Source organism: Cucurbita moschata, unplaced genomic scaffold (genome assembly GCF_002738365.1).
Source record: "Cucurbita moschata cultivar Rifu unplaced genomic scaffold, Cmos_1.0 Cmo_Scf00037, whole genome shotgun sequence".
NCBI lineage: Eukaryota > Viridiplantae > Streptophyta > Magnoliopsida > Cucurbitales > Cucurbitaceae > Cucurbita > Cucurbita moschata.
Window position 1 is genome coordinate 791,651 of NW_019268553.1, and position 26,387 is coordinate 818,037.

At 37.1% G+C, this 26,387-nt stretch overlaps 5 protein-coding genes and 1 long non-coding RNA gene across 14 annotated transcripts; 3 read left to right on the forward strand and 3 right to left on the reverse strand.

Moving 5' to 3' along the window:
• Positions 1 to 115: 115 nt before the first annotated feature.
• LOC111431883 (COP9 signalosome complex subunit 1) lies at positions 116 to 4,086 on the reverse strand. Its single transcript, XM_023068602.1, has 6 exons — positions 3,555 to 4,086; positions 3,028 to 3,348; positions 2,025 to 2,141; positions 1,841 to 1,926; positions 1,254 to 1,488; positions 116 to 549 (listed from the first exon to the last, which is right to left on the reverse strand). Exons 1-6 carry the CDS (start codon positions 3,966 to 3,968, stop codon positions 370 to 372), a joined length of 1,353 nt encoding a protein of 450 aa, XP_022924370.1. The 5' UTR covers positions 3,969 to 4,086; the 3' UTR covers positions 116 to 369.
• A 91-nt stretch (positions 4,087 to 4,177) lies between these two features.
• On the forward strand, positions 4,178 to 6,752 carry LOC111431891. Of its 4 annotated transcripts, none has more exons than XR_002708587.1 (6): positions 4,178 to 4,425; positions 4,512 to 4,668; positions 5,291 to 5,513; positions 6,090 to 6,213; positions 6,312 to 6,442; positions 6,626 to 6,752. It is a non-coding gene; the product is annotated as an uncharacterized LOC111431891 (long non-coding RNA). The 4 variants fall into 4 exon arrangements; XR_002708586.1 differs by having other exon boundaries at positions 4,562 to 4,668; XR_002708584.1 differs by having other exon boundaries at positions 4,178 to 4,668.
• On the reverse strand, positions 5,011 to 9,431 carry LOC111431881 (probable methyltransferase PMT15). Its single transcript, XM_023068600.1, has 6 exons — positions 8,455 to 9,431; positions 7,070 to 7,280; positions 6,690 to 6,987; positions 6,020 to 6,412; positions 5,587 to 5,664; positions 5,011 to 5,502 (listed from the first exon to the last, which is right to left on the reverse strand). The coding sequence occupies exons 1-6, from the start codon at positions 9,118 to 9,120 to the stop codon at positions 5,247 to 5,249; spliced, it is 1,902 nt and encodes a 633-aa protein (XP_022924368.1). The 5' UTR covers positions 9,121 to 9,431; the 3' UTR covers positions 5,011 to 5,246.
• A 3,028-nt stretch (positions 9,432 to 12,459) lies between these two features.
• Positions 12,460 to 15,556, forward strand: LOC111432024 (F-box protein PP2-A13-like). Its single transcript, XM_023068815.1, has 3 exons — positions 12,460 to 13,286; positions 13,402 to 13,520; positions 14,791 to 15,556. Exons 1-3 carry the CDS (start codon positions 12,963 to 12,965, stop codon positions 15,227 to 15,229), a joined length of 882 nt encoding a protein of 293 aa, XP_022924583.1. The 5' UTR covers positions 12,460 to 12,962; the 3' UTR covers positions 15,230 to 15,556.
• A 423-nt stretch (positions 15,557 to 15,979) lies between these two features.
• Positions 15,980 to 19,352, forward strand: LOC111431973 (F-box protein At4g00755-like). Of its 5 annotated transcripts, none has more exons than XM_023068734.1 (6): positions 15,980 to 16,129; positions 16,630 to 16,803; positions 17,061 to 17,480; positions 17,566 to 17,738; positions 18,682 to 18,800; positions 19,045 to 19,352. In XM_023068734.1, exons 2-6 carry the CDS (start codon positions 16,677 to 16,679, stop codon positions 19,328 to 19,330), a joined length of 1,125 nt encoding a protein of 374 aa, XP_022924502.1. In that variant the 5' UTR covers positions 15,980 to 16,129; positions 16,630 to 16,676; the 3' UTR covers positions 19,331 to 19,352. The 5 variants fall into 5 exon arrangements, with proteins under 5 accessions (XP_022924502.1, XP_022924503.1, XP_022924504.1 ...); XM_023068735.1 differs by having other exon boundaries at positions 15,981 to 16,217; XM_023068736.1 differs by having other exon boundaries at positions 15,981 to 16,145.
• Positions 19,353 to 20,109: 757 nt separating this feature from the next.
• On the reverse strand, positions 20,110 to 23,596 carry LOC111431972 (vacuolar protein 8-like). Of its 2 annotated transcripts, XM_023068732.1 has the most exons (4): positions 23,411 to 23,596; positions 23,127 to 23,255; positions 22,934 to 23,019; positions 20,110 to 22,268 (listed from the first exon to the last, which is right to left on the reverse strand). In XM_023068732.1, the coding sequence occupies exon 4, from the start codon at positions 22,220 to 22,222 to the stop codon at positions 20,543 to 20,545; it is 1,680 nt and encodes a 559-aa protein (XP_022924500.1). In that variant the 5' UTR covers positions 22,223 to 22,268; positions 22,934 to 23,019; positions 23,127 to 23,255; positions 23,411 to 23,596; the 3' UTR covers positions 20,110 to 20,542. The 2 variants fall into 2 exon arrangements, with proteins under 2 accessions (XP_022924500.1, XP_022924499.1); XM_023068731.1 differs by having other exon boundaries at positions 23,127 to 23,596.
• Between the last annotated feature and the right edge of the window lie 2,791 nt (positions 23,597 to 26,387).

Sequence of the window (26,387 nt, forward strand, 5' to 3'; positions counted from 1 at the left end):
ACATTAAACGTCCCTTAATTAACAATTCTAAAAGGCAACAATAAACATATTCTTATTACTTTGCATATTCAACTCGGAGGCAAAGAGAAGGAAGCATGTTTCCCTGGAATCCGAATGGGTAAGGAAAAACTGGAAGAATCAATAACTGCAACTGAGAAAAATCAATCAGTATTTACAGAACCAGCAGCCAGCAAGCAATAATGTTTAATTCTTGCCTCAATTTTGTATCGCCTTGCTTCTAACAATTCACCTCATATGCCACTTCCAATTTTAATTTAAGTCTCCACTCTATGCAACCTCTCATGGCTAACAATAAAATAAAAGCCAGTGAAGAAGAAAAACTTCCAGCCCAGATTCAAACAGAACAGATCAAATTTTCCTAGATCCTCCTCGTTGGTTATAGTCGTGCTTGATCAGATTTGCTCTCAGTAGCATCGATCGGATTTCACGATCGAAGTCGCTCCCTGTCTGTAAAACCCTTTGGAAGGTTGCATTCCGCTGATCCGCATGCCGAGCGTAAAGAATTTTGTTGTGCGAGTCGATTCTTGCCTGCAAGCATGATTGGCACAATTGATAAATAGTAACAAAGAGCTCGAGTTGAAACAGTTACATCGGTTTGAATTGGTCCAATGTAGTTCAATGCCTCACAAAAATCTAAAATCCAATTCATTGGGTAAAAAATTGGGACCAATATGATCGGTATGCACAACAAAAGAATAATAGTTTAGAAAATAAAAGAAAGTCTACTACACAAAGAACGTCATCTAGAGGCATAGATAAAAAAAAAACACCCTGGGCAGTGGTGAGGGAGAAGAAGATCAGATAAAAAAAGGGTTAGGAAAGGCACAAGACATGGTTGATTGGGATTTAGGTAGGTATAACACGAAGACTGCTCGTTTCATCCAACCGCAAGGGCTAGGTTCAACGGCGAAGTTGAATTTGATCCCAGTTAATCAATAGTCAGTTCAGTTGCATGATTTATGGGGGTAGGGGCTAAGACTAGTTACTATCATGAGAATTTGCAACTGTTGAAGTAGCTAAAGGCATGCATTTTTCATTGATCACATGCACACACGAGTCTAGTTACACGTTAAGAGTTACAAGAACACAGCAACCAGTGGAATAGCTCCAATGCCACATGATAAATTATTTTTCAGATGGTCAATTCATCCAACCCTCATAAAGCATTTTGAAAAAATAACAATATATATAAATCAAAACGACAAACTAACGAAGGATAGTCCGAAAGAAACCTGGATTTGGTTATTAGTGATTAGTGTTTCCAGCTCTTTCTCAAGACCAGCAACACTTGTTTTAAAAGCATCAGCCATCATGCGGAGATCAACAGACACAAATGGGAGTGTGTATTGGATGAGAGCCTTGTGGCGTATTTGATCGTAGAGTGTCTCGACATGGTCATGTAAATGAATGTCAAGCAATAAGTTAGGCTTAAGATTCCCCAGGTAGTCCAGGCATGATGCATAACGGCTGCAAAGAAAATTCAATATTTCATCAGGAAAACAATAAAAAATAAATAAATACTGTACAATTGATAAAACATTAACATCTGATATATTCAAAACTCACTCGCTTATCACCAACAAAAAACATTAACAAGAAAGCTTCATATCTGAAGTAATATGTTAATTCGAAGAACTCAATGGTTCAAAAAAGAGATTCGCCTGTCGTCAAATGTAATTTATGTGAATGCTTAGAACCATGTCCGATTCAATTTAAAATTCGTAGTGAAAAGATAGATTCATGTACCTAAGGCTAGAGATAGAAACTTATAACAATATTAGTGCTACTGCTTATCACAATGTATAAGAACTCCACAAACCTCGAGTAGAAATCATTGATCAGCTCTCGGACTACAGGAACCAACTCTAAGAAATTTCGAAAGTTGACATTGTCTATAACTTTGGACTGCCAGATTAAAGAAAAATAGTCAGAAACATCAGCAAGTCACTTGCCTTTCATTCCATAGGGAACATGATTAGCAGGAAATAGAAACAAATATGTGCCTTTAGCTCTGAGCGGTCAAAAGTTGCAAGTGCACAAAGACCGCCATACGTTGCAACATCTTGGGGTGCAATCACTTCGTTGTAATGGCTTCCTAATTCAGGACCTGTCTCCAAAAACTGCAAAATATAGCAAAGAATCACCTAATCAGAATGTAAGAAAGAGTCCCTCAACGCCACAATCGACATTAATATATGTTAGATGATGATAGTCCCACATCGGCTAATTTAGGGAATGATCATGGTTTTATAATCAAAGAATACTCTCTCCATTGGTATGAGGCCTTTTGGGGAAGCCCAAAGCAAAGCCACGAGAGCTTATGCTCAAAGTGGACAATATCATACCATTGTGGAGAGTTGTGTTCATCTAACATGATATTAGAGCCATTCTAACAATATAGACATTTAGCAGAACACAAATGCAAATATAGATTAGATATGAGGCGATACAACAAAGAAAGCCTATGATGATCATGTTGTCTTTTTTACTCTTGACCATCATACAAAAACACAACTAATAAAATAATACATGATTCAAATGATAAGAGCATGATCATATGCGACCGTATATTGCAACTTCGAAGAACGGAAGTTTTAAGACAATCAATACAATTTGAACCAAACTACTGGATCCTATGACGATCAAGTTGTTTTTTACTCTAGACCACCATACTTAAACACAACTTATAAAATAATACACGATTCAAATGATAAGAGCATGATCATATGCGACTGTATATTGCAACTTCAAAGAAAGGAAGCTTTAAGACAATCAATACAATTCAAACCAAACTACTGGATCCTATGATGATCAAGTTATTTTTTACTCTAGACCATCGTACACAAACACGACTTATAAAATAATACACGACTTATAAAATAATACACGATTCAAATGATAAGAGCATGCTCATATGCGACTGTATCTTCGAAGAAAGGAAGTTTTAAGACAATCAATACAATTTGAACCAAACTACTGGATCATAATGTGCACAAGAAAACAAACCTTGCGAGCAGCAAGTTTGTACTTTTTTACTTCCAAGTGAGCCAATCCTGCAGCACAGCGAAGCTTTGCGCTAGTAATTGCATCTAGGGCCTCTGGTGTCTGTTCAGCTTTGCTGGCATAACTCGTGACATGTGTAAATTGGCCCATCTCTATGCTGACAAGAATTGCGCTCATGCACATATGAATGATATGCTTTGACGTAGTACAATAATCGCGCGTACGAACATAACTTTTAAAAGCATCGCCAAGTGCACCGTGAGCATAATAAAAATCTCCAAAATCATTGTATCCCATCCTTAAACTTTCTTTTATCAAATTGGTCTGCAGAAAGTAACAATGCCAACAAATTAAAGATGGAAACCGCAAGTTCATGAAGAAGTAGCTAATTACACAATATCCAGATTTTCAAACGAGTTGTTTCCACTTTTTAGGAGGTAAATTCAATTCGAGCATTGCTTCATTGACATGAGAACCACAACAAAATTATCCTAAAGGATGTGCGAGAATCTAAATCAAAGGTAATGTACCCTATACGCGTTGAGTTCATTCTCGAGCTTATCCTTCCTCTGTTCAGCCCTCCGCTCGATCATCTCACACCAAGTGGCATCCATCCCATAGTCAGGCCCCAACCTACCGTCGATCTTCGTCACGACTTCCCTGAACAACAGAGTGTTCTCGCCCTTCTTAATCTCGTCGTACGCCATCCGAAGCGCCTCGAGCTGCATCGTCTGATTGGTGTCGGCGCCGCAGTGGTCGGCAATGAATATGAGACGAGTGATCTTGGTGCGACCCGAATAGAGACTGGCATAGGCTTCAATGTCGAGCTGCTCGCCGGTTATAATGGGTCTATTGCGCTTCTGGTCGTCGGCGCTGGTGCCGTTGGCGTAGATCTCGTCTTCGACCATTGTTGCGCTGCTCGAGGGCTCGTCTTCGCCTTGCATATCGATGGGAATATCGAAATCAAGAGAATTCAGAGGAGAAATGGAATTTGGGGATGGAGAATTAGGGTTTCCTGAGAGGGAAGAAAGTGACCGTACTTGTTACGGAAGAACGCTTGTAGATGTGTGTCAGTCTCTCGCTTATGTAGCAGCAAAATTTCTACTCTCCCGACAGGCCATCGGACGGGGGAGAGACGGGGAGTTCGGATGCCACGTGCGATGCGATAGTCTCACGTGTTCAATAACGACGTCGTTTCATCCTTAAATCTCATCTCAATTTTAACCTATAAAATTATCAATTTATTTCGAAGGCGTGGCCGAATCAAGAAGCGGTCGAAACCTTCACGAGATTCACCGGCGCTTCCGGGTCTCTCGCCATGCGTAAGCTCGAGGTCCACTCTCCGTTGGAGTAACACTGCAGCACTTGAATTTTGTGTTGGTTTGTCGTTTTAATTTTCAGGTTTTCAAATTTCAACCACGACATGTACTTTTACTGATTGTTGATGAAATTTTAGCATTCAAAGTACTGAATGAACACATTCACAGTAATATCCGAATGATTGATCCGAGTTTCGCATCTAATTATTGATGATCAGGCAAGGCCATATCGAAGGTGTACTTTTGGAGTTGAAGATGGTAAGATGATGTTGAGAGATCTCGGCCTCACCGGCAAGCAAGAAGCCTTGTTTGTGGAGTTAATATGGTATAATATCTTCCACCAAACACTTTTGAATTGAATAGATAGGTGGCCAACAGGTGCTCTAGCTCAATCTAGTTTATGTATATGAGTAGTTGAAAACTATTGGTGTGTGGATTGGCTAGCTGAAACGAGAATTCTTAGAACAAGGGGCTTTTTGAGAGATCTTAATTATGGTTCTTAATGGATGATTCTATGTCAGATCTGGCAAGTTATTTGGTCCATGATCCTGTTAGGAAAATTTTGATACAATTTTTTGTACTAATTTCCTTCATTCTTTGCCATAAAAATGAATTTCAACGTTTGAGTTTTGCACTTGATATCGAAAATTGTGCCATTTCTAGCTCGTGGTAAAATGTATACTTCAAATTTGTATGTGAATGTGATGATCTAGGGGGACATTTGTAAGCATAATACAGACTGTTTATTAGTTATTGGGTCAGCACCAACAATTTCATCAAAGTTCAAACGTCCCTTCACAAAAAAATGGGTAATGAAACAAAAAAATGAATTTATAACTGAGTTATTGACCCCAAAGATTAGAAAGGAAAAAGAGAATTTTGAATCAAAACATTGGGGCACTGCTAGTTTTCAGAAGAAGTTTGTTTTTCTTGATTTTCTTCTTCAGATGCAGGTGCAGTCCAATACTGCTTGGTTGCAACCAATACCTTTTCTCTATGATGGGGTCCTTTCTCATGGTCTGCGATTCTGCATTCCCATTGCATAGCCTCTGCGATATTCTTGACCTTCACCAACACATCCACATCGTCTCTGAGGATCACGCTGCCCTGTGGCCGGAGAATCCTGTCCATCTCTAGCAGAATATCCTCCATTTCACATCTGCAACACAGGTATAATTTTCTCACTGAGTTAGTTTCCGAGCGCTTTATGAAAGAATTTTGTAATATGCATGGTCTAATTTACCTGTCCTTGTACATACTGAAGACCGAATCACCATGAATGAAGTCATATGTTCGAGGATAAGTTGACATTGACTCACACCTAAAAGATCAATCGGCGATTTCAAATCAAAGTGAATATAATTGTAACAACCCAAACCCACGGCTAGCAGATGTTGTCCTCTTTGGACTTTCCCTTATGGGCTTTCTCTCAAGGTTTTAAAAAGCCTCTATTAGGAAGAGGTTTCCACACCCTTATAAAGAATGTTTTGTTCCCCTCTCCATGGGGCCTCACAATCTATCCCTTGAGCCCAGTGTCCTTGTTGGCACACTATTCATACGCGTTTTAAAACCTTGAAGGAAATCCAAAGAGGAAAATATCTACTAACGGTGGACTTGGGTTGTTATAATAATAGGCTAAGCTACATCTTGCTTGGTTGTATTTTAATTCTACATACCAATTTTGATATGTTCCGATTAGTCCTCGTTCGTAGATGACTCCAAGGGTGTTAAAATCTGCTTCGACAGGGACGATGTTCATGACCCACAGAGGATCGTCAACAAGGGCAGCTGCAAAGCCACCCAAGAATGAGTTCATGTCAAGCAAATTGCGGTACCTCCCAGGCTCAGCAAGCTGGTTGTCCAAGGCCTTGTAATATGCTACTCTCTTTTTCCATAACTCTGTATTTTCAGTGAAGTTTTGTGCTGTGATTTGCTTTAAACTCCCACTGCTTATTCTTGGTGGAACAGAAGTCAGTCTCTCTGGCCAATTGAGCAGCTGCCCACCAGCTGTTTCTTTTATGTCAGACACTTCAGGAAGTGGCGTCAAGCAAGGCTCCATTTTTGTGTACCTGCACTTAGACGACAAGTGTAAAAATAAGGTAATTATTATGACAAAAAAGGTGGAAACTGTTCTCAGTAGGGATAGATTTCTGTTGATTCTTAGCAAGAAAACCAAGCTTAGAATAAAGCAATAGCTGGTGAAAGAAGCAACGAGCTCAACCCCTTGAGCATCTTTTTGATATCAAACTTTTCAATCACTTTGGTTTTGGTATCACTTGCAGACTATGCCTTTTAGCTTTGAATATCTCTAGAAAAAGAAGAATCGGGACAAAACAGTTAACGAACCATGCAGTGTCGGGGTTCTGTCCCTGGCAAAAGTTGGGGAATTTGAAGACCTTTCGATTCTTTTTACAGTGTATATGGTTGGTTGGTTTTTGCCAAATAGCAATATCACCCTTCTGCTTCAACTTTTTCCAGCAAAGGCTTTTAGCCACAGCCTCGATTTTCGACTGCTCGTCTTGGAGATCTTCGGCCGTTCTTTCCCAACCTTTCCAGTGATTTTCCCAGTTTATCGGCGGCCCGGAGAGGACCCAGTAGCCTCCAGGTCTTAGAATTCTATCGACTTCAATCAGGTACATACCATCTGCTCCACACAAAAGATGCATAGTTTGAATGAAAATGAGAATGCAGGGGATTGTACTTGGAAGAAAGAAGTAGAAAGATACCAGATTGAGCCCAGGGAATGAGGCAGCGAGAGCAGTGAGCCATGTCAAAAGCTCGAGATGGATAAGGGAGTCGGATGGAAGCAAGAACTCCGATCAAAGCGGGAACTCCACGCTCGAGTGCGAATTGAACTTGTGCTTCATGAGTGTCTCTAGGTGCAAATGACATCGTCACTATGTTCCTTGACAATAAGTATGCCCCCCAACTTGCCACCTTACCAAAAGACATCAAATCTTCGTTTCTCAATACAATAACACTCTTAATGATTTTGTATCGATTGTTAAGGACTATCAGTGTGGGTTGAAATTCGTGTTCCAGGTCACTGTTTTATGTTCTAATTTTCATCCAATATTCTAAATTTTTGAATGAACAAAGATATTTTAAATTTTTACGAGTACGTGAATCAACGTGCATCTCTAAAAAGAACGTGATTTAGGTAAGTTATCGATTACATGAATTTCGGCCAAATTCGGGTCAAAATTCATGAACCTCACCAAAATCCCATCCAATAATTGAGTTTTAAAATTCCTAATTCACTTTAGACATAAAGTAGATAATTAAAAAAAAAAAATTATACATATTTATTTCTATTGTATTTATTGAAAAAGTACACAAAACATAAATTATATCTATAAGCCTTTTCATGTTGATATTACATTCATCAACAAGGGTCCAAAAAAAAAAAGATATTTTTATTAATAAACTTTCAAGATATTTTTTAAAATTCACTATTATTTAATTCCTAATATTAGATCAGCTAAAATTGATATCCATTAGCTACAATCACATGCATCCATGTGTACCAATACGTAAATATAAAGTTGCCCCTAATTTTTACGCATTTTTCATTATTAATTAAAATTATCTAGAACTAATTAAAATAAACAATTATTCATAAATATTTTCCCGTATATATCCTATATCCATCTCATCACATGCGTGGCACTTTCTTATTCGTCGGTGACACTCTTAACTGACCCCAAACCTTACATCTATTATCTCTTAAGACTCAAACTAGTTACAAAAAAGAAAAATAAAAAAATATCATGAAAAATTACGTTTTGACCCTCGGTCCAGTCAATACTGATAGACTGGAAGAGGCAGAAAAAATCAACAAATAAGAATAATTATGGTGTAATTTAAAAAAAAAATAATAAAAAATCATTTTCTTATTGGTCGTTATCCTATTTATATAAGACTCCATATTTGAATTTATAATTTTTTTCATAATTAGAGGAAAAGTCTTATTTATTCTCTTTTATGGGATTTTTCAAAATGTATGGAAAGAGGTCAATTTCCGATTATTTTCACAAATAAAAAATTAAATTCAATGAATTTTGAGACAGGCCGGCCGGTTTGATCCGGCCGGTTTGAAATAGTTACGTACCCCACAGCCGGTGTCAACGGCGGTTCTGATGGACCCGTCGGCGAGATTGATCAATTTCCCGATATCGTCGATATAGGCGTTGGCGCCTCGAGGGAACATGGTGCCACCGCCGGGAAATCTAAACCGGTCCTTCTCGAACCGGACCCAGTTCTGATTCTTCTTCTCCACCGTCAATTCCTTATGCGGAACATTCGAAAACCAGGCGAAATCCCGGCTCTCCGGCCATGAGAACGGCAGTTTATACCCGGCTGGCGCCGGAATCCGGCACTTCAGAATCTCTCCGGCGGCCGGGCAGTGCCTCTCTCTGTAGATCAATCGGTCCCTGTCGAATTGGAGCGACCTTTCCCGGTCCTCGCAGGGGGTGTATTCATAGAGCTTCGGGTCACACGGTGGGAGGTGAGGGCGACGCGCCTTTGGGATTACTTGGAGGTCGGCGGCGGTGTGATGGGCGGTGAAATCGAGGTCGACAACGGCGGTTTCAGAAGAAGTTTGGAAGGTGGCGGTTGAGGTAGTACATCCATAATTCCCGCCGACGAAAAGAATAGCTTTTCCGACGGAGTGTTGCCAAACGCCGACGAGATAAAAGGCGGCGCAGAGGATCGCAACCAAAGTAATTGTAAAGAGATTGAGCCTCCCAGCTTTGAACGGGAAATGGGTCACCGCCATTGAAGAGTTCAAGAAACAGGGGAAAACAGAGTATCAGAACCAGACGAACAAAAACAGAGCTTTCCTCCCTCTCTCTCTCTAAAAACTCCGCCGGATTAATTTCAATGAAGAGAGAGAGAGAGAAAGAACGCCGATTTGAAGAAGAAGAAGAAGGTTGAAGAAAGTGGGTGTGGGGATTTGGACTTTTTAAAGGCAGAGTGACGACTGAGAGCGTTCAAGAACAAGAGAGAGAAAGAGGGAGGGTGGCGGCGCATGGGGAACACACGCGGAAGCGCCACCGTGGACGGCGGAGATATAAAGAGAAAAGAATGGGGGGTTTTATTTTATTTTTACTAGGAACAAAATTTGGTATTTTCGATTAAATCTCTCCGAAAAGAATATGAATATTCTTGTGTTTATTTGTTTTCCAATTCCCTATGGAAATTCTTGTTCTTGATATTCGAGATTTTAAAAAAATAAATAAATAAATAGTCGCATTATTCGATTACGACGTCTTAAATTTGGCTTCATCCATTTTGTTCCTTCCCAAAAATTAAATTAAATTAAATATTTAAAATTATTACAAAATTTAATCCATCAATTTCCTTGTTTTATCGTATATGTATTTTAATTAAATTATTGTGTGATAAAAAATGTTTTGAAGGATTTTTATAATTTATTAGACTTTTAAAAATATGTAATTAAAAAAATCGAAAAAATATATATTTTTAATGAATGGGAAGTGAAAATATGTAATAAAATTTTTATATATTTTTTTAAAAAATATGTAATAAAAAAATCGAAAAAATATATATATATATATTTAATTAATGGGAAGTGAAACTCGCTTTGCATGAGATGAGAGCTATGCTTGGTGATTTTGATGGGGGAAGTCATGGAAACGTAAGCATGTGGGGGTAGGGATATGGTGCGGGCCCACCCATACCGGTAATATGGTCCACGTGGGCCCGTTCAGATCGAACGGGTCCAAAACGGTTATCATACTTGCTTCATTAGCTGATTAAATGTTTTCCTTTTTGACTTTTCCACCACTTTCACTTACTTACGTTTCCATCTCATCGTCCTTCCCCTTTTAATTTTTTTTTAAAATTCAATTTAATATAATTTAATACATAAAAATAATAATTATAATTATTCTATTTAATTTTAATTTTACACTTTTTATAGAAATAATACTCTTAAAAAAAAATAAAGGTAATATTAAAATTTTTAAAAATTAATGATTATTTTGTACGAGTGTTTTTTAGTTTTAATTAATATAAAATATTATTTAAAAGATAAAAATAAATTATTTTTCATACAAAAAAAATTTTATTTCCAGAAAAGGCGTGCACTAAAATTTAAGTAGATTTGTAATTTAAATAATTTAAATTACATTACATATTATCGTGGCCTCTTCGCCCACGCGACACATCGGCGCGTGAGTTGTAAACGCCATTGGAAATGCTCCGTACAGCACCCCATGTGCCTGTCTCAACGGCTCCACCTTACGCCTAAGTCCTAACTATAAACCAACTAATCTCAATAATTTTGACTTTTTTCACTTTAAAATATATTAATATTGTAATTAAATTTAATTTTACTAATTTTAAATTATTAAAATAAGAATTTTCGGTGTAAATAATTGGATATTATAAATGAGATAATGCTAAAAAGTGCATAAATAGGACAGGCAAGTAGTTAATTATTACGATCATACAATAATTAATGAATAATTGAATATAAATTAATGAAATATAAAGGACAAAATTAAGCATTTTGGTAAGGAGGGATAAAATCTTATATTATAATATTTTATTTATTTATTTATTTATTTATGATGGTTATTAATGAAGATCATAATATGCTTTTCTTTCGCTTGGAGGATGGCTGAGTTGTGAGTCACTTTTGGAGTTTATTGTGGGCCCAAAAAGCCCTTGGCGGGGAAGGTGGGGCCGAGGACTTTTTTGCCATTTTACTTGCCAACACAATTTGGTATCAATTTTTTGTATTTTTCTTTTTCTTATATCACTTTTAGAATTTGTTCTAAATATTTTAATTTATTGTTAACTATATTCAAATTTGTATATATTTTAATAAATTGTATATATTAAGGGTATAAATTATTTTTTTTAATAATTAAAATATTATTCCAAATAAGATATTTATACGTTTTTATGGTAACGCATGAAATGGGAGTAAATTGCAAGTAATGCTCTTACACTTTTGGCACGTGTCACATTGAGCTAGAAAAAATTTGCTATTCGCCCCTTCGAGTTTAGTATAATTAAAAGTTCAACCACAATACTTTTTTATTTTTACTTTTTGGAGAAAATTGGAGTGTAAGCCAAGAGGCCCAAACTAAAAGAATACACACTATCCTAATGGGCCGCATGGCCCATTATATGGCCCATGGAGGAACAATTTAAATTCTATTAAAAACAAATAAATGATATATTTATATTTTACAAAGAAAAAAAATTGTTTGCTCATTGTTTTATTTTTTTTGTAATGTTCGTCCGATCTTATTATACGACGGGTCCTGTTTTAGCACGGGTTCACATTTGAAACGGTAGATAGCTGAAAAGTTATTATTATTATTAGTTATTTTTACCATTACTTTAAATTCAATCATATATTATTTATATAATAAACTTCAACTTTATGAATGTTCATAGCTCTTAAAATAAAATTTTAACAAAAAAAAAAAAAAATATATATATATATATAATGATCTTTTTCTTTCATCCATCAATCCTACGTAATAAAAATAAAAATAAAAATAATTATTAATAATTATCTTTCAATGTTTCATTAAAATTATTATATAAAAAAATGGTACACGTGTACCAGAGGTATTGTTCGTAATTTTAAAAGGGACTCCACGTTTGACTATGAAAGTCACAAATACTTGGTTGGATTAGTTGAACTCGTTGAGTCAATAATCCTCTACAAACGTGGAGTGGAATCTATTAATAAGAAAAAGCTAAGAGTTACTAATGAGACTCGACTTTTTGTCGGTTCCTTCTGCAACCGACAGTCATAATTATGCCTATAACTTTTTAATTACAATCTTAAATGTAATTTAGTTACTCGGTAATTTAGCTTTCCATGCCCGACGACGATCATCGACTTCGTTTAAGATCGTGACGAGTTTTGTTTATCATTTTATCTTAATTAACGTTTTAGTAAAAAAAAAAAAAAAAAATCTTATCCACAAAGACAAATAACGACAAATCCAAAACAATTTTTAAAACAATTTTTAAAACGGAATAAAAATCTCCTCGGGAAAAGGAAAAGAACTATAAACTAACAACGCGCCCAAATGACAGCGTTGATTGAGAACACGCGCTTCCGTTTCTTCTCCCCTTTTGGCGCGTGTATTGCACGATTGTCCCGTAGCGGAATCCGTTTCGTTTTCCTCGTGGCGATGCACGCGAATCGTACTGTACTGAATGCGCCCTCGCTGCCTCCATTCCATGCCAATCCTGACGAACACAAGAAGATAAAAAAATTCAGAGTTTAAAGCGATTTAACTTTCTTTTGATCCTATTTTGTCTTTGAGTTTATTAAATCCTCGGGAGTTCTTCAATTTTCTTCATCTTTTCTTCTCAATTTCTGGGTTTTTTTGGCTTGAAAGTGGCGATTATATTGAAAAATCGCTTTGGGAGTTTATGATTCTTGAAATAAATGAGTTTGGATTTGGTTTTGGGGTGGGGTGTTGTTCTATTCGCGTTCCTCCCTTTGAATCTCGTGGTGAAGATCTTCAGATTCAGGTTTAAATTCAAGTTCTAAGTTGAATTTAAGAACTAGGTTCTGCGGATTCTTCTTTCAAATTTTAGGGTTTAAGGCGGTTCAATCGAATGGGTGCTAATCTGTCGAATAACAGTGGAAAAAATGGTCCGCCATTAATGTCAGGGCTTGAAGATATGCCGGAAAACTGTGTGGCTCTGGTTCTAATGCATATGGACCCGCCGGAGATTTGCAAATTAGCCGGAGTTAATCGGATGTTTCGCGGCGCTGCGTCGGCGGATTTCATCTGGGAATCTAAATTGCCTTGTAATTATCAGTTTCTGATGGATAAAGCATTAGAGTTCAACGAGAAAGAGAAAAGAACAGCGAATTTGAGGAAGAAAGATGTGTATTCTAAGCTCTGCAAACGAAATACCTTAAATGGCGTCTGGAAGGTTTATCTCTGTTCTTGATCTCTTTTGAATTGTAATTTGAATTCTGGATTTGGATTGATTTAGGGTTTAGGGTTTAGGGTTCTTCTGAAATGGGTTCTTATTTCATTTGGTGAAGGAGTTCTGGTTGAACAAGAGAACTGGAGAGCTATCAATGGCTATCTCTTGGAAAGCATTGAGTATCACTGGAATTGATGATCGGAGATATTGGAATCATATTTCAACAGAGGAATCCAGGTGAGATTACTTTAGAAGCTCTGTAGAATTTTGATTTTGTGTTGTTATTGAATAAGCTAAAACTGTTTACCATTGGGATTTGATCAACTCCGAGTATGATTTAGCCTAAACTTAGCCTTTTAGGGTATGTTTGGAGCGATTTTATACGTGTTTAAGCACTTGTAAAGTCATTTCGAACGAGCTTTGAGCTTCGAGCTTCGAAGAAATAGAAAAAGAAGTAAATTCCTTTGAGTTTCGCTTTCACCCTTCGATCCTACGGCCAAGATAGTGGCTCTAGAGCTCACGCAGTAGCTTCTAGCTTCGCCTGCAAATCCTACTAGTTCCTAAGGCCGTCCACCCCTATCGAAACTAGAGCTTTGCTTTCACCTGTCCCCAGCCCTCGCCTTAGGCGAGGCTGATCCCACGACTAAGATAGTTGCTCTAAAGGTCAAACAGCAACTTCCGGCTTCTCCCGTGAATCCTACTAGTTCCTGAGGCCGTCCACCCTTATCAAAACTAGAGTTTTGCTTTCACCCCTCCGTGCACACTCGCCTTCGGGGAGGCTGATCCCATGGTTAAGATAGTCGCTTCAGAGGTCACGTAACAGCTTCCGGCTTTGCCCGTGAATCCTACTAGTTTCTGAGGCTGTCCACCCCTATCAAAACTAGAGTTTTGCTTTCACCCTTTCGTGCACTTGCTTTAGGGGAGGCTGATCCCACGACTAAGATAGTCACTCCAGAGGTTATGATCCCACGACTAAGATAGTCACTCCAGAGGTTATGCTGCTACTAGTTCCTGAGGCCGCCCACCTATATCAAAACCCCATTCAACAACTAGGGCAGCTCGAGAGGCGCCAGGACCGGAGAAAGTTCCATTGCAATGGAGGATGTTTTGAGAAATGAGCTTTGAGATTGTTTATTCTTTTTTGTAGTTGTTTTCTTTGTTTAATGTGTTTTCACGGTGACCTGTGCTTTTAGAACAGCCGGAGTTCGACTTTCAAAGAACTCGAGCTTGTGAACAATGGTTTCAAGTGTAGCTGTGGCGAGAAAACGATCAAGTGACCTCGATCATCCGATTCACACACAGTAATTTCAAAACCTTTACGAGTTAGCCGATCACGTAGCTCTATAAACTTTCAAAAGCATTGATCATTTAACAGCCCTTGCTCATTTGGTCATTATATCACCGAACATACGTCGATATAGAATTGTTTGACATTTTCATTCTTTCATACGTCGAAAGTTCTTGATGGTCGAGATCTTGGAGTGATATTTCTTGTTCCTAAATCCAGATTTCAGACGATAGCTTATCTTCAACAAACATGGTGGCTCGAGGTGAACGGAGAGCTCAAGTTCCAGTTCCCGGAAGGGAGATACGCGGTGTTCTTCAGGCTCCATCTCGGGAAACCATCGAAGAGACTCGGTCGTCGAGTCTGCTACACAGATCAAGTCCATGGCTGGGACATAAAGCCGGTGAGGTTTCAGCTGACGACGTCCGATAATCAGCATACCGAATCGCGGTGTTTCTTGTGCAGCCCTGGGAATTGGCTAAACTATCACGTGGGAGATTTCACGGTTGAAAGTAGTGGGAAGAACAACGGTATGATGAAGCTGAAATTCTCATTGACTCAGATTGACTGCACACACACCAAAGGAGGGCTCTGCCTTGACTCTGTGCTGATACGGCCTTCTACTCAAGCAAACCAGCCAAAGTACAGATTTTGTAGCTAATCGACCAACACGGGTCGGATCGGATTGGATCGGAAGTCTGATGGGGTTTGTGACGAGGACTCCGAGTCGCTCGGTGACCGAGCTGGGAGATCACTCACTAGTTGGAAAAATGCCTAGTTTTTCAATTTTCAAACATGTTCTGTCTGAAAGTTTTGGTGTCATTTTATGTTTCGGGACTTCGAGGATATTTTGAGTATGATTTAGACCATAAATATGAAACATCATGATATAACGATGGAGATATGTCTGAACAGATTACGTCCCTTGCCTAATTACTACCATTTGTGCGAGTGGTTATATAATAAAGTGTTGTATTTTTTTTTTTTTTTGGTATATGTGTGATTTAAACCATCTATATGACATATCACGATGTACCGGTGAATATATGTTTGAAGATACCGTCATATTATGACAAGTTGTTACCCGAGATATGAAATTTCGTCGTTTAAAAGAACTATAGGACTAAAATTATATTTTGAGAAAATAAAATAAGGCTAAATTAATAAAAATATTTTTGGTCTAAAAAAACTCCTAAACTTTGGAACGATATAATAATATTTTAAAACTTTTAAAAAATTAAAATTATAGGTTTTTTTTTTAAAAAAACAAAAGGACGGAAGAGAATTTATATATATATATATATATATTTTATTAATATAACCCAAAAAAAAAAAACAGGTGTAGGGTTGGTGATGGGAATGCAAGAGGATTAACTATTTAATTACAAAACAAAAGTGGGTTTCGCTGTCCTTCGAACTGCTTTCCAATTTTACTCTCTTTCCGATTTCATAATCATCTATTTGAGCTCATCATTCTCTACCAAATCCCCGTCCCTCTGATTCTTCTTCAAGGATTCTTTTTCCTTTTTTTCTTGAGGGACACTTTCGGTCTCTGACGAAAGTAAGCACTGCAAAATGTATCACTTCCTTTTAATTTCATGAAATGGCTATCTGTTACTGATTTCGTTCCGAATTTTTCTCATAATGAGGTGAAATTTTTGGCGATCGGTTCGTTTATCTGATTATTCTATTTGATTTCGTATGTTTTTCGCCATTTTCTTTGAATCTTCTGAGGTTTTCTTTTGTTGTTTGCATCTCTGTGACTTTGAGGGTTTTTGAATGAATTCTGTTCGATGATTCTTAAATGGCGCTTTAATTTTCTCCGTTTATTGCTTTCTATCGAGGAAGTTTTGGTTTCGCATTTCAATAGATTTTTCTTTCGTTTCGAGTGGTTAAATCCAGCGCCATAATTGCAAGTTCTTGTCATTATTTTTAATTTGGTGTGTTCTTTGTATATTTGGATTGTTCATCGGAATTATGTTCGAGTTTCTTAGTTCATTGCTCGATCAGAGTCTTGAATTTGTGTCATTATAAGTTATCTTTTCTTCCCTTTCAACTCAGGTCTAGTTTTGGAAGCTGCTGCATTTTCTTATGGTAAGTTGCCAGAAATGGAAGTCCGTTTGGATTTCTTGAATTTGCTTCCACTCGACATGTCGAGAAAGATTTTAATGTGCTTCGATGATGTTTCTGATATCGTTCGAGCGAGTGCAGTCTCACGGCGTTGGCAACATTTAGGTGAGTACATGTGTGAGAAGTTCATATCAACTTTCAGTATTGATTAAACTGCATATGTTATGTATTCATGATATTAATGTCAGATTCATGTAACTTATAAGTTAGTTCTGATATATGGAGTGATCAAGGAAAAGTAAACAGTAATAGAAATGCATTTTGTGAAGAATGTTCGATACTGAATGATACGAAGAAGAAAGAGATAGCGGAAACCTTGTAGTTTCATTCTATTGACAGGCTTTATGTTTTACTTTTCGTAGTGTTAGGAAATGGTTTATCAAAGCACCTCTGCTTTAGATCATTCCCTCATTTGTCGAGAGTAGCTTCGATTGTTGAAGTAATGAACTCGGAAGTGAATGGAAACGAAGAAGCAGCATGTAGTAGTTCAAGAGATTCAAAATCAGTGCAGAGGGATCACAGAGTTTATTCGTATCTCGCTCATGCATCTGCATCGTTTCTTATGAGAAATTGCATTTTAGAGGCAATTACTGCTTCAAGCACTGATAATGATCCTGAGGAAAGCATTACGAACACGTTGGAAGCGAGAGATCTCATTGCAAGGAGAGCTTCGTATTGGTCAAGTAAAGGACACTTTAAACCTGATGTATCCGAGACACTGATATACAAACTGGTTTCCAATTTATGTGTTGTTACTGAGATTAATATACGACCTTTCCAAGGTATTTCTTTGGCTGATTTCCTATATAGGTTTTTTCGCCTTCTATGCTGTTTGCTTTGATGATGAATGTCTATTTTCTTGTCCAGCATTTTTTCAGTCTGGTTCACCGATATACTCATCTAAAGCCGTGCGGTTTCGGTTTGGTCACTTAAAACATGTCATGGATCTTAGGAGCGATCTGGCTGGGGAGTTACACCGTGGATCTACAAAAGAGATGTTTACATGGACATATACTTCTCCAGAATTTCCAATGGCTCAGGTATGTCATAAAGTCCATGCTTTGCTAATGCATTCTGCATTTCTCTTATTGTTGAATTCCATTTCCTTGTTCAAAGTGCCCGTCATTTTGCTATCGGTAAGGTCTTTTTATATTTTAGTCGAGGCAATCGCTCAGGGTTATTGTTTCCGAGTCTAATAATTTATGCAGCGTAATATTCTATCCATGATCTTGAACCTTATTGTGAGATCCCAATGCTGGGCCCTGAAGAGGGGTGGATTGTGAGATCCTACATTGGTTGGAGAGGGGTGGATTGTGAGATCCTACATTGGTTGGAGAGGGGTGGATTGTGAGATCCTACATTGGTTGGAGAGGGGAACGAAACATTTATTATAAGGGTGTGGAAACCTCCCCTAACAGACACATTTTAAAACTTTGAAGGGAAACCTAGAAGAGAAAGCCCAAAGAGGACAATATCGGCTAGTGGTAAGCTTGGGTTGTTACCAATGGTATCATAGCCAGACATCGGGCAGTGTGCCAGCGAGGAAGCTGAGCCTCGAAGGAGGGTGGACACTGGGCGGTGTGCCAACGAGGACGTTGAGCCCTAAAGGGGATGTTCACTGGGCCCAGCGAGAACGTTGGGCCCCAAAGGGGGTGGATTGTGAGATCCCACATCGGTTGGAGATGGGAACAAATCATTTTTTATAAGGGTGTAGAAACCTCTCCCTAGCAGACACATTTTAAGAACTTAAAGGAGAAGTTTGGACGAAAAAGCCCAGACAGGAAAATATCTGCTAGCGGTGGGCTTGGGCGGTTTTCCACATATCTGGCATGAGAACTTTCCAGCTTTCATCAGCTATCAGATTGTGTTGGAGCTCTGATTTTTACATAATACAAGAATGTTAGTTTTGTTTGATTCACTTGAACATGGTTAAAATCCATTTAATTCCGTAACTGATGGGTCAAATGACATCTTACTGAACAGGAAAATTGCTTGCAGAAGTTCAAACTTCCTCAACCTGTTCTTTGCATAGGAGGCATTTTGCAAATTGAGCTGCTTGGGAGGGTACAAAGACAAGAAACAGATGCTTTGTTCTACATATGGTATGATCACTCGTATTTATACTTTTTCTTCCTTCTGCCTGTCTGGCGTAGCGTTTCCTTTTAGCTCGAAAGAATTTCCAAGAAACAGCTGCCCAGCAACGTTACCTCGGACGGGGCGAACCAAGAAATATTAAAGTTGTCGAACAAGAGCAGCATGCTCTCCCCTTTGTCTGCAGCATTAAGATATAGTTTGTTGAATCTTGCACCACTAATGATGTCTTAACAGCTCGTGTTTCCCCTGCAGCGTTTCTCATGTTCAAGTTATCGGACGATCATTATCGCCTGCATTTGATATCGAAATCCTCGAACCGTCATGGGAGTTTATTTTAAAATGTAACCGTCAGGCAAAGACTTATAACCAGTTAAGCATGCTTGACAATGAACCACTCACAATCCTTCCCACATATTTGGAGAGACGTGTAATCGAGTTGCGACAGATTGTGAATATGCTTCGGGGAAACGTAGTTCAAGGCGAGTATTATGCATGGGGTGATGAAGAAGATGAATCAGATGAAGATTTTGTTGCTTAAATCAATCATCTTGTTCCAAAAAAGAAGAGAAGAGGGAAGGCACCTAACCATCCATCCAGAATTGTGACAAATATTCTGTGCATATAACATTTTGCTGGCGCTTGTGTAGATGAATGTGAAAAGCACAGCTCTTTTTCTATGGCTTTATAATATGTAAGTGTAGTAAATAATGTTAGTAATATTACCACTATAAAGCATACAATATTTTCCTTTTTACATTTTTACTCTTTGTTTCTCTCGTGGGTTCTGAATGCATCTGGATGTAGGGGTGTTCGTCGGTTCGGAGACCGGGTTGAGACATTTTTTACACCAAGCACAATTGTTCGGGCGTACCTAACAACCCATATTAAATAGTGAACTTAATCCTTCCCAATCATAATTTTTTTTTTGTTCGATCGGAGAGAAGAACGAGCATCAACAATGACACTAGGCCCTAAAGGAGGGTCGATTGTGAGATCTTTGGGGCCCAGATTGTGAAATCCCACATCGGGAAGGATAACAAAACATGGATGTGGAAATCTTACCCTAGCATATACGTTTTAAAAAAAACCTTGAGGTAAGTTTGAGCCGTTATGACATATATTATGAATATATAGGTTTTTTTATTTTATGAAAAAACACCCAACAACTTAACCCAACCCAACTCCCTCGGTTGGATTGCGTCGTGAATTTTATTCAGGTTGTTCGAGTCATCAACCTAACCAATCCAATCTAACTTACCTAGTAGTGTCAAGCCGCTCCTATATCTAGGAACATCAAGACGTTGATCCTAGAATCGCTTCCTCAGAAAGAGAATTTCTAATATAATTTTATTGGATCGAAGTAAATACAGATAGAATTCCAGATTTTGTTCTTGAATTCATCACAAAAAGAACCAACAGAAATAGGGAAGAGATTGAGAGGTTACTTGATGCAAATTTCAGTCAGATCCTCACAAACAAGGAAGCCGGTTCGGTCTTTTCGATCGTAATCTATGTACAGTCTGCAACGGTTCGAACAGTGAAGATCAACAAAAGTAACTCGAGCATTTGATCACGAGCATCGATGGAACGACTCCACTCTTTGTTTATTTTGTGCTGAATATACCCAAGCTCGAGCTTTTGATCTCGAGCATACAATGGAATGACTCCGCTCTTTGTTTATTTCCTGCTGAATATACTCAAGCTTGAGCTTTCGATCACGAGCATACAATGGAACGACTCGGCTTTTCATTTAGTTCCAGCTGAATATACTCAAGTTCCCTCTTTCCAATCTCTCTAATAGCTTCTTAGCACTAGGAACCTCCATTTCTACAAGCTTCTTGAGATACCCAATAGCTCCATGTGAAATCATCAGCTTCTTGCATTTCTTGCTCAACGCAAGGTTTACAAGGCAGGCAACTGCATATTTTTTAGCTGTGTTATGAGGACTCGAGTCGAGCAACGTAACGAGATTTGGGACACTGTTTTCATCCTTCTTCACTTCATTGCTGTTTTGGGACAGTGTCATCAAGCTAGCGATTGCTTGTGCTGCCACTTCTCGGACACTGTTCGACTTTGCCTCGAGCATCTTGATTAGCGGAGGAATGAACCCTGCTTCCCCGAGTATCTTTTTCATCTCTGGTAAGCTGCTAATCACGCAAATGGCCGATGCAGCTGCCTGCTGAGCACCTAAAGATCCTCCTCTAAGTACACGAAGAAGGCACGGAAGAACACCGAGAGATGTTATAACTTCGGTCGGAACCAAGCTGACTAGATTTCTCAGCGCCTCGATAGCAGATTCCTTGGCGTGTGTGCCATCGATGAAAACTAATAGACTTTGTATGCCACCTTCTGAAATCACATTGTTCCTAAGATTTTCACTGCCTGCAGTGAGATTTTTCAAGCATTCGGCTGCATAATCTTTTGATTCCAAGAGAATTCCGTTGCCGAGGAGATTTATCATTATCGGAACGATTCCCTCTTCGGCTAAAGATTGCCTAACCTCAGGAATGGTTGACATGTTCTTCAAAGTGCATGCAGCTGCCGCCTGCAACACTGAATTGCTTGTTTGGCAGATCTCGAGCAGCGGCTGAGCTCCTCCGTGGCCAACAATTTCGCGGGCGGTTTCAGCTGATGTTGATAGCCTTTGGAGGGACATTGCAGCCTTTTCTTTACAAAGAGCACTGCCAGACTCAACAAGCCGTATGAGGGGTGGCAGAACACCCTCTGAAATCAGCCAATTTTCGTAACTCTGTGATTCCACAATCGAGCAAATCGCCATTGTTGCTTTCTCACGAATGCAGGGAGATGTTGCAGCGAGCAACTGGATTAGAGCAGAAATGTTATTACGTCCTAAGACAGCCAGGACGGTCTTTTCATCCTCGTTCATGACCTCGACAAGGCTTTCAAGAGCTCTGTGTTTGGCTTCCAAGTGCCCAATCTGTAGCCGGGCGAGCAATTCCCTCACATTTTTATGGTCGGTAGACTCAGGTTCAGTCGAAGTACCCGTTACAGATACGGGCAAAGTGGCTTCACCTAGCACTCCTGTCTTGATCAAATGGCTACAATCTCGCAAATTCAAATCCAACTTCCCAGATAACGAGTCGAGATCATTCTGCATTCTAAGCTTCCCCTCGTATCTGTCCTGCACACAGATCTCTGCCAATTCAATTACTTCTTCCATCGTTTTTGAGACAGCCTGCAATAGCTCCTTACAAAGAGCGTTCTTGGAGAAAAAGGGGTGGCTAGACAAATCAGATAAACGAGACGGGATCTGCTCCGTCTTGTAAATAATCATCTTCCACCTGCCCGGAAACACTTTGACCTCCATAGCCTTCTGTAGCGCCAGAGGAACCAGCTCTTGCACACGTAACAACCAATCTTCAGTCAACTGACAGTCTCCGGGACGTCCCTTCATACTATCTTCCACCATGATTCTCCAAATTGGATAAGGATTGAGCAGTACAGGGCTAGCTAAACTATCAGGACAAATTGAGACAAAACATTGCAGTTAAACCAATGACCCAAACAACAAGAACACAAAAATACAATGCTAATCGGATCGAAAGGCATTGGCAATTGCTACATAAACACAAAAACTATCAAAGAAAGCTCAAAATTCAGCTGGAAACAATGAAAAGACAACCAAAGAACACCAAATGAGTTCTCTTCTCTCTACCAATAAATGCCTTGAAAAAGTTTTACTATAAATAAAGAAGGTAGTTGACTGAAAGGGAAAGCAAATTGGCTAAGCAGAGCCGTCCAATAAAGAAGTCAGCATTTAAGACACAACCCTTAAAACATTAGAAAACCCAACAGGACCATTCAGATTGTCTGGATCTTAGCCATAGCTTCATTATCCGACCAGGAAGATGTCCGGTTACTTGGTCCCCATCCATAGTTAATACCTCAAAGGAATAGAAGGAAAGATATGAGTTGGAGGAGTCTATCTTAGCTGTATTCCCTTTTATATCACATGGAAACTAGCTGATTTTGGCTTGAAAGAAAGACTTCACTTAGAAGATAAGACAATGGTTTGGACTTTTTACTTTCTTTAATGAAAACTTAGTAACAATCTTGAGTTGTTTTTGATGAAAAAAGCTATTTCTTCCTTTTATTCAGCTGGGTCCAGCAAGAAGTATACCTTGAACTGATATGATTTGCTTTAGAAATGGAAAATTTGCAGCATGATTAACACAACAGCCACCAAACGCTTAGCTTCTCCTTTACCTGCAAAGAAAACATTGAAGCCTATCAATACCAGAAAACAAGAACTTAGTTATACACATAGAAAAGGCCAAAAACGCCTGAGCAAAAGTGAAATTTCTAGGGCGAACCTTCAAGAATCAGAAGCTATGCAGCTTTTCTCTATTTGAAGTGACCTAGAAACGGCTTAAACAGCAGTGATTGAGAGAGAGAGCTCGATCTAGAAGATCCATCACTCTAATTTACAAAATCAAGAAAACCTAGAAGCCATATAACGGTTCTTACTTCAAGAAATGGAGAAAACGGTCGAGAAATCGGCTCGCGAAGAGGACGAAGATGAAGAACAGCAAAAGAACGAAAGGACAGAGTGACAGAAGATCGAGAAACCGAAGTTTGAATAAATTGGAAGAAGTACCATAGCTTTTTCGACAGAAATCGACGCCGGAAAGGACAATCGCATTCAAAAATCAAATTTCTTGAAACCTCACGCCGATTCAACTCTCTGATAGCAGCAAAAATGTCAGCCCCCACTGTCCCGTCGCCTGAGATTCTGTCTGGTAAACAATTATTTATCTATGGGCTTCTTGTGACTGTGTAGGAAAGGCCATGGATGGCTGTTAATGAAATAAAATAACACACACAGTTTTATTTATTTTTGTATTTAATTTTAAAATTTTCCGGAATAAATACTTTTTTTTTTTATTATTATTTGAAAATAAAGAATTAAAAAGCAGAAAATAATAAAAAAAAATAGTAAAAGATATTTTATTTTTGTAGAATATTAGTGATAAAGAAATCAACAGAAAACAATAACAGTATATTCCTTTCCAAAACAGTGAAAACAAATAAAAATTGGTTGGTTTTAAAGCATATAATATTCTTGAAATGGTCTCGTGCTCGACCATTGTGTTGTCGAGTGTGAACTACCTGTCGTTAAAGAATGGATTGCAGAAGCCCTCTCGACTCTCTTCATCTATTTAAATAATAATAATTCACATCATTAACGACGTTGGTGTAGATTTTTATTAATCAACGTTCTACTTGCACGTGTTAAGCATATGGCTAGAGTTCCTTATAATAGAATCTAGTGAACCGAGCATACTACTGAATTAAAGACTGGTTCTCTCTCGTGAGCTATGTAGTAGTACGTTTTATATTATTTCTACCACAACTCAAAAGGAAACTTATTTAAACGTTCATTTTATATATATATATATATATATATATATATATATATATATTAATTTGTTATTATTATTTTTAAGTTAAAAACGTTAATATTAAAAATTTAATAACTAAATTTGTAATTTAACTTTAAAAAATTTAATTAATAAATATCATTTTTTAATATATAATTTTAACATTGAAATAAATAAATAAATAAAAAGGGAAAAATATATTTATGTTAAATAAATAGAATATAGGGACCCGAAATTATGATGAATGTGCACATGAATTAATGAATAAAAATAAAGTAATGGGATAAATACCCGAAAAAAGATTATTATAAAATTATGAAAAATGCAATATTATGTCTGTGGGGGCACACAGTCAATAGACCTTATGATTATTAATACATTATAACATAAATTAATTCTCAATGTCATCTAAAAGTCAACGCAAGCTTCTTGTCTGAGGCATGGTTTTTATCAAATTATTGTTAATTCATGTAATTTCAATTTATATGAAATTAATTATTATTATTCTTAAAAGGAATGAAAATTTAGATTATTATGTTGGGATTATTCCCATCATAATCATTTTTTTAATTCCAATATAATAATTAAATATTTAATAAATCTATAAATATTCAATTTTGTGTCTAGTAAGCCCTTGACTTATTTAACGTTTCTTTTCAGATTCATGAATATGTTAGGAATACGTTGTCCCTAAGTTGGCAACATGTAACGACTTAAGCCTATCCTTAGTAGATATTGTTTGTTTTGGTCCGTTACGTATCACCATCAGTCAGGCGCGCTTTAAAATCATGAGGTAGACGACGATGCATAACGAGTAAAAACGGATAATATTTGTTAGCAGTGGGCTTGGGCTATTACAAATGGTATCAGAGCTAGACACTATGTGGTGTGTCAGCGAGAACACTGAGCCCCTAAGGAAATTGGATTGTGAGATCTCACATGGGTTGGAGAGATAACCAAAGCATTGTGTGGAAACCTTTGTCTAACAAACGCATTTTAAAACCATGAGACTGACATCAAGAAGCAACATATTAAAGCGGACAGTATATGCTAACAGTGAGCTTAAGCTATTATACAACATATATGGTCGTAGTAGTCTTGAAAGGTCGATATTTTGATTCCAACATACTTAGAAGATAAAACACTAATTATCATCTCAAATCTCGGTAGTTCGATCGTCGTAAACCCTAATTATTCATCATCATCCCCGTTTCTTCTTGTTTTAATCATGGGTGCTAGGTCTAACGTAGTTTTACTCGACTATATTGATTACCAAGCCAAGTCATGTTAACCACTTATAGCCAAGCAAGAAAATACAAGAAAAAAATAAGTCAAATGGCCTTAAGTCCAAATCATTAGTCCAAAAATGTGATTAATCAAAATATTATAAACATAAAATGAAATATATATATATATATATATATATATATGAAGTTAGTTTAATTTATATAAAGTGGAGCAAGTCTTCACAATGGAACATTATGGCATCATTATTACTTAAATGGGGCATGAAGAAGTCATATGGAAACTTCAATGTAATCAATATTTTATTAAATTATAAATTCTTTTTGTCTCTCAATATTTTAATTTTTTAACACCCATCAATAAATTAAAAATAAAAAATTTTATATCTCATTTTTTTAATTTTTAGAATTTTTTATTTAACTATTTACCTCAAAATTCAAAATTTAGAAATTTATTAAATATTTATTTGAAAGTTAAAGAGACTAAATTAATATATACTAATAAAATTTTAATATTTCTATAAATTTATTATTTTTTTAAAATACTCATGAATTTTGTATTTATTATAAAAATATAAAATTTTCAAATTTTAATAATGACAATAATTAAGATTTTATTTTATTGAACTTTTCAAAATTATTTAAAAATATAATTTTCTTAATTTTTTTTTTAATAGAGCTCTAAATTTTTAAAACTTTTATTAATACCATTATTATTAATTTTTTTTCATTAACATTATTAAACTTTTAAAAACTTTAAAAAATATTTAAAAATTTTATAAATATATTTTTGAAAACAAATTAAAAGAGAGAATTTGTTAATTTAGAGCAAATAATTGTAATTTACCAATTATTTTCATTTTTTCATTAAAATAATATACACATAATTTCAAATTCTTAATCCCAAATTAACATTATTAAAAAAATATTTAATATTCACCATAGCTGG